General features: G+C 52.8%; 6 protein-coding genes across 10 annotated transcripts; 4 read left to right on the forward strand and 2 right to left on the reverse strand.

Moving 5' to 3' along the window:
* Positions 1 to 32: 32 nt before the first annotated feature.
* On the forward strand, positions 33 to 1,020 carry KVP17_003177 (uncharacterized protein; the record flags this gene model as incomplete). Its single annotated transcript, XM_068520177.1, has 2 exons — positions 33 to 348; positions 377 to 1,020. The coding sequence occupies 2 exons, from the start codon at positions 33 to 35 to the stop codon at positions 1,018 to 1,020; spliced, it is 960 nt and encodes a 319-aa protein (XP_068371256.1).
* A 92-nt stretch (positions 1,021 to 1,112) lies between these two features.
* Positions 1,113 to 2,114, reverse strand: KVP17_003174 (uncharacterized protein; the record flags this gene model as incomplete). The annotated part of the gene is made up of 1 exon (XM_068520171.1): positions 1,113 to 2,114. One exon carries the CDS (start codon positions 2,112 to 2,114, stop codon positions 1,113 to 1,115), a length of 1,002 nt encoding a protein of 333 aa, XP_068371250.1.
* A 167-nt stretch (positions 2,115 to 2,281) lies between these two features.
* Positions 2,282 to 5,779, reverse strand: KVP17_003176 (uncharacterized protein; the record flags this gene model as incomplete). Its single annotated transcript, XM_068520176.1, has 3 exons — positions 2,282 to 3,583; positions 3,648 to 4,388; positions 4,418 to 5,779. 3 exons carry the CDS (start codon positions 5,777 to 5,779, stop codon positions 2,282 to 2,284), a joined length of 3,405 nt encoding a protein of 1,134 aa, XP_068371255.1.
* Positions 5,780 to 5,985: 206 nt separating this feature from the next.
* Positions 5,986 to 7,460, forward strand: KVP17_003175 (uncharacterized protein; the record flags this gene model as incomplete). Of its 4 annotated transcripts, XM_068520175.1 has the most annotated exons (3): positions 5,986 to 6,395; positions 6,424 to 6,714; positions 6,743 to 7,460. In XM_068520175.1, the coding sequence occupies 3 exons, from the start codon at positions 5,986 to 5,988 to the stop codon at positions 7,458 to 7,460; spliced, it is 1,419 nt and encodes a 472-aa protein (XP_068371254.1). The 4 variants fall into 4 exon arrangements, with proteins under 4 accessions (XP_068371254.1, XP_068371252.1, XP_068371251.1 ...); XM_068520173.1 differs by lacking the exons at positions 6,424 to 6,714; positions 6,743 to 7,460 and having other exon boundaries at positions 5,992 to 6,399; XM_068520172.1 differs by lacking the exon at positions 5,986 to 6,395 and having other exon boundaries at positions 6,428 to 6,910.
* Positions 7,461 to 7,650: 190 nt separating this feature from the next.
* On the forward strand, positions 7,651 to 8,310 carry KVP17_003173 (uncharacterized protein; the record flags this gene model as incomplete). Of its 2 annotated transcripts, none has more annotated exons than XM_068520170.1 (1): positions 7,651 to 8,310. In XM_068520170.1, one exon carries the CDS (start codon positions 7,651 to 7,653, stop codon positions 8,308 to 8,310), a length of 660 nt encoding a protein of 219 aa, XP_068371249.1. The 2 variants fall into 2 exon arrangements, with proteins under 2 accessions (XP_068371249.1, XP_068371248.1); XM_068520169.1 differs by having other exon boundaries at positions 7,714 to 8,310.
* Positions 8,311 to 8,353: 43 nt separating this feature from the next.
* Positions 8,354 to 9,745, forward strand: KVP17_003178 (uncharacterized protein; the record flags this gene model as incomplete). The annotated part of the gene is made up of 1 exon (XM_068520178.1): positions 8,354 to 9,745. The coding sequence occupies one exon, from the start codon at positions 8,354 to 8,356 to the stop codon at positions 9,743 to 9,745; it is 1,392 nt and encodes a 463-aa protein (XP_068371257.1).
* Between the last annotated feature and the right edge of the window lie 67 nt (positions 9,746 to 9,812).

The following is a 9,812-nucleotide window of genomic DNA, read 5'->3' on the forward strand; positions in this document are numbered from 1 at the left end:
TCTCAAACCCCTACCACAATTTCTTCCACGCCATGCAAACGACTCACTGCGCCTATCTGTTCCTCACTAAGTTTAACTTAATCGACTACCTTAGTGATATCCACACGCTGTCTCTACTTCTGGCGGCACTGAGTCACGACATCAACCATCCTGGCGTAAACAATGGAATGCTTATCAGCATGCGCCACCCTATGAGCGACCTCTACAATGACCTGAGCTGTCTCGAGATGCACCACGCCGCCTACGTCTGGAGGAACATCCTTTCCAAGAAGCAGAGCAACGTCCTGGTTAACCTGTCAACTGACGACTTCAAACTCTTCCGTAAGAATCACGTGAATGCGATTCTCAGTGAGTCCACGGAAGGCTCCTCACCCAGACACCGACATGAATTTCCATCCAAAGCGGCTGTCGTATTTCAATGAAAGGCTTCATCGGCACACCACTGGGGTTGAGGTGTTCTCTGTCGACGATGCGGAGTTGATTGTAGAGTTCGCGCTTCACTGTGCTGACATCAGCAACCCGGTATTACCTTATCCGTATAATACCTACTGGGCGACGCTGATGACGTCGGAGTTCCACAGGCAGGTAGACGTTGAAAGGGGCCTGGGGCTTACGCTTTCGTCGTTCATGATGACCTACGACGAGAAGAGCCGAACCCTGAGCCAACTCCGGTTCCTGGAGGACGTCACGATGCCGCTGTTCAGGTCGCTGGCGGAGCTGTCGGCTGAAGCCCGAGTGCTCGTAAAGAACGGGGAGGAGAACGCCCAACACTGGAAGGCTGCCTTGGCCAAGTTAAAGGTTGCGAAGTTCGACAAGCCAAACGTACCCTCGTCGGTGGGTGCTGTGCCGGCAGGCATGACCTCGAGCTTCGCCTTCGACTGGAATGCCGTACGTGAGAAGAGCGACCTACCAGACCTGGTTTATCGCAACTTGGAGGAATGGCCAGTGGACCCCAAGGTTGCAGCCCTTGCCACAGCCACCGCCTTTGCCCGAGCTGAGGCCTGTAAGGGGGCTACGTGATGGGTGGACCTGAGGTTGCGTCTTCAGTAAATTCACCTATCCTTTTTGTCGATCAATGGCTACTGGAGGAATTGGGGGTACCTTAGGATAAGTCACAACGCGTTAGACCATGCTTGTTCTTGACTGGCTCCTGCGAAGTCGTGCAGATGTGTATTGCCGGAAGCAACATGATAATTCTGGCCACCAATTGCGACTCCGCACGTTGGACACCTTGACAAGTGGGTTGATCCTCCGCAGTCATCAATAAAGTATGGGTGCCCGTTCGGACAGGCGTACCATCGGGAGTAGCCTGCGCCGTTATACTGAGGGGATGTTCCGTCGGTCATGGCCCGATCGATCATCTTTCGCTCTGCAAGGCTCAACCTCTGATGACTCAACCGAATCGTCTTCTTCACCGAACGTATGTTCTCCAAGTCGGCCTTGATGTAGCGGTTGTACCTACCAGCTTTGTAGACGGGTGTTCTGCACACTGGACAAGACTTCTGTTCCACGGTCGCATGGCCGTCAGCCTCACTGGTCATTGCGAAGTGCATGTCCAGAGTCTCAACATCGAAAACGTGCTTGCAATCCAGTATGTACAAGCGCGTCGTCGAGAAGTCCATCGACGAAAACGGCTCCAGAGTTACAGCCTCCCTACCTTCGGCAAGCTCGCAGTGTGGGCATGGCGGACACAGCTCCCCGCAGAGGCCTGCACATCGATGGAGGCACTCCAGAATCTCTGGACATCTCTCATCGCACACGGGCCGATTGCAGACCTCACGGCAAAGCTTGGTGCAAGTGTAGTGTTCACACTTCCAGCAACAGGGCTCGACGCATCGAATGCAATCCTCTTTGCAGGGAGCGCTGCACTGACTCCCGTGGAGGCAGGTAACCTGGCAAGCGGACTTGCAGAGCACATCGCAGGGCTTTCCGCATCCCGCTGAGCACATATGGCCGCAGATGAGGAACCGGTCGCAGGGTTCGTTACAGTAATGCTCGCTGTGGCCACACTTCCCGTTGCACGGGTGCTTTCCGCACGGGGCGAGGTTAGAGCAACGTTTTTGGCAACGTTGAGGGGTTCGGCAGAGAATGGTGCCTTTGTGCCCGCAATCCATCACGACTTGCTGCTTGAACTGGCAGGTAATCGTCCTGGTCTCAGGTAAGAGATGCACATGACATTGGACAGCTTGGACGTGCCCACAATCCAATGTTACGGGAACCGGAACCCGACAAGGAGATTCACAAGTCTGAAAGCGGATGAGGCGAATAAACAAACATGAACTCACATCAACGCCTGCCTTCCCACACTTGTGACACCGCTGTGTACACTTGTGCATACAACCCTCAGGTCTTGGACGACTGCAGGAGCGAAGGCAGAGGACACTGTCGTGCGAAAACACGTGGCACTTGAGTACACAGGCGTGCCCACACTGAAGTAGAAAGTCGCACGGTTTCGCGCAGCCCCCTGAAAAAAGTGAGAACAAAACGCACGTGAGAAGAGTTTACCAAGTGATATCTCATCGAAGTGCGACGGAATGGACGCCAATGTGGTGGTTTTCGCGTGATTGGGGCATCCCAGGGGTATGGCTTCTCCGCAGTTGTCCTTGGGCAGATGATTAAACACAGTCACCCAGTCGGAATTCTTATCCAGGAGCGTCTTATTCCCGATAATGATCAGGGATCGCTTGCCCCGAGACAAACTGACGAGGATCCGATTGCGCACGCCAACGAACCCCAGAACATTACGATCATTGCTCCGAACGAGAGAGAGGATTACGACTTCGTTCTGTTCGCCTTGGTAGTTGTCCACCGTTTGGATTAGCGGACACAACTCATCTAAACGTTGAATGGTGTGTTGACGCATCAAGATTTTGCGAGCCTGCATCAGATCACTCCAAGTCTTTGTTAGGGTTCGTTTCTGTCCGAGGTAAGGCGTCAACAATGTAATCTCTTCGATAGGCGTTCCGTTGAGGTAGATATGATGCGCGATACGACATGCCATCTGCGCTTCAAACGGATTGTGCTGGGATTCCATCGGATTTGACTGCTCGAAATGACTATGAGTCAGAAAGAACAGCTGCCGCTGCAAGCCCGCCACGCGAGCGTACCGCAGAACCTTTGGGTGGTCGGAAATGCCGTCAGGGTAGAAGTGACGAAACAGATTGTACATTTCCGGACGCATCCGGTGCTGGACACCCAGCTGGCTGTAAGGCATGCCATGGTGAACGAGCCTTTCCTGCAAAGAGATGTCAAAGTACTTTGTGGTAACCAGACTGTAGTTGTTCAACTTCGGTCGCAGCTGTTGATGGTCTCCGATGAGGATCAGGTGTGACAAGTCAAGGCTTCTCAGACAGCTCATCAACAATGGTTCGAGAATCTCCCCAACCTCCTCCACCACAATGACGTCAGGACTCAGGCTCTGCACGAGCTCCTGGTTTCTCGCAGCCGACGTCGTTGTCAGACCGATTACCTTCTTGGTTCTACAGGCCTCCAGCACCGCCTCACGCTGAATATCGGCGATCCTGCGCGTGAGGTCGTCCGCTCGCTCTTTGTGCTCTGTCCAAATCTCGTGGAAGATATTCGCCTGCAACTCGTTGAACGGATGGTAATCAATGAGTACCGAGAAAATAAAAGCAATCAGAGCCTACCATGGCTTTCTTTGCTCGGCGGAACACGTGCAAGTTTAGATCGAAGTCCGTCGCCATCACTTGTTCAACGAAGCTGGATTGCTCAAAGAGCGACATCAGATACGCGGATATGTGGTGTCGATTCTCCACCTCTAAGGCAACGGAGGCTCTCAAATTATGAAGGCGCTTCTGCGAGAGGTGGACATTTGTAAGTGGGTTCTCTTCAAGAGCAGCGAACCTGTTGACAATCGTTGGTGCCTTGTCGTTCGTTGTTGGCTTTGAGGTGATCTCCAAAAATCGCTGTTGCACCTGCTTTCGGTTTGCTCGTATGGTATATGTCCCTCCTTCGCACCAAAACTGAAGCAACTGCTTTATCAACTGTTGCACCGCGTCAGGTTTGACGTCACCAACTGACACGTGATTCTCAGGGACTTCCAGATCCCTTATAGCAACGTCCAATAGCGCCAGCTTGGCCTCCTTGGCGAGGAGATACATCGCTGTAGTAACACCGGATTGCATCATGATCTGGAAGGCCTTACACACCTCAATGGCCACTTCTTTCCGATCAGCTTTCAATTCCTTCTGTCTGATAAACTTATCGCGCGTCATGTGTCTGTCCAAGCTCCACTGACTTGGTTTGCCTCCAATCTTCGCTAGGTGGGCAATATCCAGCTCCAAGCTGTCAAGAACTTCCACCACGGCGTGGTTGGTATAGGATAGCACCAGTATAGGCTTAGAAGTGGTGTTGTTGGCGATCAAAGTCTGCGTTTTAGGAAACCCTTTCGGTTTACCTCAATAACTTTCGACCCCACGAAGGATTTGCCTGTCCCTGGCGGTCCCTGGATAATCGCGACTCTATTGGAAAAGGCGATCTGGACTGCTGTGCGTTGCGTGGCGTCAAGTGTCATGCGATTAGGGCGTGGAAAGGGAGTGCTGACAGTCCATCGCACAGGGTATTTCTCGTCTTCGTAGAGGTTGGAGATGTCGAGAGTCTTCCCCTTGAGCAAAGCAGGCACCTTGCTGGGGCAACGGTCAACACCACCTAAAAGAATCTTGCTCAGAGGGTTGCGCATGATGGCGTCAGGGTTCCGAAGGAACTCAAACGTCGCCTCGAAACTGCGGTAGTAGACAGGAGACTCCACCATGGCGTACTGCCCATCCCATTTGAAGTCCTGCCCGTCCAGCAACTCAACTGTCATGTTGATCCCGGAGACGTCATCGTATGCGGGGTTCTCGCACACGACCCACCTAGCAGTCTTTTGATCCATGATTTGAGGAGTCAGATAGACCAGGTTGTGGCGGTTTTTAACCTGCGGGAGAAGTTCGAAAAGTAGCATGAGACTCCCATCCTTAAACTCCTCATCCTTCAAGCCGCAGGCTCTCTGTGCCATTACGCCTATGCGCCCTGTTACGGAGAACCCGCGAATCTCGACTTGTGGATACCACTTCGAGAAGGGTCTTCCAGAGTTCATGCTGTCCATGCACTCGACGAAGGAGCCCACCAACTCCTCCTGCAGAAGGCGATACATGACGTAGGCGTAATTGACAACGTCGGCAGCAGCGTCGCAGGCCCATGGGCGAGTGTATGTGTTGACTGGCACGTCCCTGTCTCGTCTTTTCATAAGCTCATCCACAGGAGGTAGCAACACCTCCAGCTGCATGTGCTCGAGTTGCTTAGCAGAGTCTGTCGGAGCCTGATTCTCGCGGTCGATGTTGAAGCGCGGCACCATGAGAGAATTCACAATGTTCAAGGCGCTGTCGGCCTGCATGAAGACGTCGGCACTCAATTGGGGTCCGCTTACAAGCCCATCGAGTTCATCTTGCAACTGACTGAGGCCGTCAAGTTCTGCAGTGTGGATCGAGTCACGAACTTGGAGAGCAGTGCGTAACGAAGAGAGCAGGTCTGTCAGGCTAGCCACACACACCTTGCCATGGCGCCTCCTAACCTGCGCCCACCACACCTCATAGAATGCACGACTCAGTACCTCTCTCTCTCTTCTGACGTCTTCGCTGGACTCGCAGACTGCTCTTTCGAAAAGCTTGTGAAGACGTCGCTTGCTTACGGATTCCAGTGTAGAGCAATGCCCCTGAACCACGGCCCAGTTTGAAACAAGAGAGGACAGGACATCATTTCCTGTGGACTTGTCCAACATTTCAAGTTGGAAGCAGAACTCACCTTCATGATGTGAAAGCTCCGCTACCCTGGTGCCTGTGTGCCGTCCCCTTCCCCGATTCCCCCTCCCACGAGGCCGATAGGCGCCACCACGTCTGGACATTGAAATTCAAGGAGATATTATGCATTTCAAAACGTATGAATAGTGTAGATCACCCACAACTGCAATAATGATACTTTATAAATATGGAAATGAGGCTGAAGGCTTGGCGTTACGGCTTGCGCAGGTCGTGGCGGTATGCCACCTTCGTGGTTGCGTACAACTTCCTGATGACGTGGTACCCCACGGCCTTCACGCTCTATATTAACCGAGATCTTGGCCTACTTGATGAGCCTGAGAAAGCAGCCCAGTATTATTCGATTGTCTACACTTTCTTCGTGTACAAGTTCGCATTGGCTCTGGCTAGCGACTTCCTCGCACTGAAACTCGTCGTCACTAGGCGTGCACAGGGTGCTGCCGCTGCCGTCTTAATTGCAGTCTGCTTTGGGTCTTACTATTGGGTCGATTCATATGAAGCGCTTTTGGCAGTCGGCTGCGTCCGCACATTTTTTGACGCCTGGCTCGCATGCGTTTTCGACGGCCTGGCGGTGACTCTGTGAGGCCTCGCCCCCGAAATCACCCAGCAGCATGAATATAGCGGAGAGACGGCAAGACTGGTCGCCCACCGAGGCCCATGCTATTGGTCAGTCGTTGTACCGAAGTAGCTGCTACGTGGGGATGTTTCTTGCCTACGCTGGTAACATGACCGTGCTCACGTTTATCAACTACAAGGTCGTCTTGATCATTACCGGAGTCGGATACTGCGCGTTGGGAGTGGGTGTCGCCGCGAGCACTCACTTCGAAGAGGTTGGAGACTCCCTACGGCCGACAACTTCGATGAAGACACGGGATCGCCTTCGCGTCGCGGGGCGGAAGTGGGTGGTGTCAGTGCATCTGATCCAGCGCGAGGTCGATGTGGCCATGGCCACTGTACCTCTTCCTCCGCGGATTGGCACCGACTTCTATCACGGTATTCTGGTCGTGGTTGGTCTCTCTGGAATTTCCGGTCGTCCTGTACCCAACCATCAGCCTTCTAGGTGTGATCGGGTTGCAATTGGGCGTCCTTATTAACAACGGCTTTACCTTTGGGTCCGTTAAGTTAATGTTTTTTGTTTGGATGTTTGTCGCGGTAGGTGTCTCATTCGTTCTTGAAATGGGATCCTACTACTGGGCCACGGCGGTGTCTACGGCTGGAGCGGCAGCTATTGTCGTTGTCAAGGAATTTCTGTCGAGTCTAGTGAATCAGGCAGCTTATATCGGGGTTCTTATCTTGATGTCCAGGTTGAGTTCGCAGCACTTGCCTAGCTTCAGCTTTAACGTCTTTGTGTCCATAGAGAATTTTGGGGAATGGATTCAAGGTTTTCTGAACGCGGTCATAATCAAGCGCATGGATATCGGCCCTGATTTCTCAAAGCTACCAGCGCTGCATTGCATCTGCCAAGGCTCACGGCTGATCCCTTTGCTGGTGCTCCTGGCTACAGGTTCTCGGTTTTGGTCGTATATCGCAGAAGAAGGCAGCTCGAAAGGCGAGACGGATATTGAAGCGGAGATGACGTCCAATCCGCTCTCGTCTCTCTCTGCGTGTGAGTCTCGGTCAAGTTACGAGAGCAGCATGTACTGAACGCTTGTCTCAGATTTCTAAGTGAAGTCTTAGATGTAAAAGATGAGTTAATGCCTGCAGTCAGTCGCAGCACAGCTCAACCTTGCGTCAAGCTGTGCTGCTTTGTATCTACCAGGACGTCAGACTTCCACGAAAAGTTCAGGTCTGCAAGGGGCAAGACGAGACAGTATGAAAGTTCAGGCGAGGCAACATGAAAGTTCAGGCGAGGCAGAGTGGTATCGTCGACTTTAACAGTGATTTCCGAGAAGATTCGATGGGAGACGAAGACTGTGGTATTGGCGAGGATTGTGGGATCTGCTTCCAGGATCTCCAGGGAGAGAGGGGTGAACTGTGTGCCCTGTCTCCCTGTGGTCACGTGTGGCATTCGAAGTGCATCGTCGATTGGTTCCAGAAGTCGCCTGGGAGCACTTGCCCTCTGTGCCGCAAGGCCGGCACACTCGTTGAGCTCCTGCTAAAGATCGACTACCGAGGATGGAAAAAGCAAGTCAACACAAAAAACGCTGAGATGTCAAAGACCAAGTCCCAGTTGAAGAAGACGGAAAAGGCCCTCAAAGAGACAGTGCGAGTTCTTGGTGCCCGCGACAAGAAACTCTCAAAGAAGCAAGATGAAATTAAACGCCTACACGCTCGGTGTGGTAATCTCGCTGACGGTAAAAAGGCAGCGGAGAGCAAGCTTCAACAAAAAGAGGCCGCCGAGAAGGTGGATGAGCTCCGACGCCGCGTTCGTATCTTTAATCATGACCAGGAATGCCAACCGCCCAAGCCTAAGAAACGCCCTGCTATTGCGAAGCTCCGTCGCTCAGCTCGATTGAGACGAGCGGCCGTATTACAGGGTGGGAACGGCGACTGATGAACCATCTCTCGACGGCATGCGTCAATATCAGAATAAAGAAATGGACTACAAAACTGCCCTATCCACCAAACGTCCAGTGGACGCTCTGTTCGCCCTGGTCTACGACTGTCTTCAAACCCTATTCGATGTCGATGCCCTAAAGACTCAAATGGGTCCGATGCTTGACCATATCGAGGACATCTTGGCCGAGCACCACGTTAACCCTGAACATTCCTATCTCTCTCGGAAGTGCCCAGGTGTCCAACCCTTCTACACGCCGCTTCCACTGGTCGAAGCCTTCAAGATATATGACAGGAAGTACCGCATCACGTGCCGACAGCACATTCCACCTACCGAGAATGAGGTACGCCACATCTTCAATGTCGCTCAAATCGTCGCTCTCGGACGAGAGGACTCGCTTCGCCTGTTGACATTCGATGGAGACTGTACGCTATACGCAGACGGACAGAACTTCGACAACCTGGAGCTGGCGGAATGCATCACGTTTTTCTTGTCGCATGGTGTAGCCATTGCTCTCGTTACCGCTGCGGGTTACGAATACAATTTCGAACTGTATGAGGAGCGAATACAGTATCTCCTGGACCACTTCAAAGATGGGCAGCTTGAGGAAGAGTACCTGAGGAACTTCTTCGTCTTCGGGGGCGAATCAAACTACCTCATGCGGGCGAATAAGCACTACCGGTTGGAGGCTGTTGACGAAAAAGACTGGGTGAAATACCACTCTGTTCTCATGCGTCCCAATTTCGAGGTCGAGAGCGAAGTTTTTCTCACGTGTGTCGAAAAGTGTCTCTGGGAAGTCGTAGAGGACTTGCACCTGCGGTGCAGCATCAAACGTAAGAAGCGCGCTGTCGGTCTGGTGCCCGGAGGCGACTTTGACGCTGACAAGCCCGGTTCAGGTCGTAAGCGCATCCGCGAAGAGGCACTCGAGGAGGCTGTGGCCCGCGTGCATGCCCACGTGGCCGCCCTGGGTCTGAAGATCCCTTACTGTGCGTTCAACGGCGGCCGAGACGTATGGGTGGACGTCGGAAACAAGGGCGTCGCACTTAAGGTGCTTGGCAAGTACCTTAACATTCACCCTTGGAACATTCTCCACGTTGGCGACCAGTTCCAGCCGAGCGGAAATGACCTAAGCGCTAGGCAATCTTCGACAACTGTGCATATCAACAACCCCGAAGAAACCAAAGCCATTATGCGGGCGCTCAAAAAGCAAATCGGAGAGAGGCTGGTCTCCAGCTACCAAAACAGGACGCAGGATTCTGTGCAGAAATACATCATCAAGTACAATATGGACTCCAACAGCACCGGCAGCGTCCGTATCGGGAGTAATTCGCCGACGAAGGACGGGCTGGCGGAGGAGTCGCGCAGGGCGGAGCACATGCGCGTCATCCTCAATGAGATTGGCGATGATGAAGACGCATCAACGAACATGTAAACTCCAGTCAAATAAAAAAATTCATTCAATCCACAATGCATCATTACGATCAAAGCTTCGTCGACGG

Source organism: the organism of the source record quoted next (assembly GCF_019968985.1).
Source record: "MAG: Porospora cf. gigantea B chromosome Unknown PgB_NODE_888_length_9812_cov_117.42, whole genome shotgun sequence".
Classification (NCBI taxonomy): Eukaryota; Apicomplexa; class Conoidasida; order Eugregarinorida; family Porosporidae; genus Porospora; species Porospora cf. gigantea B.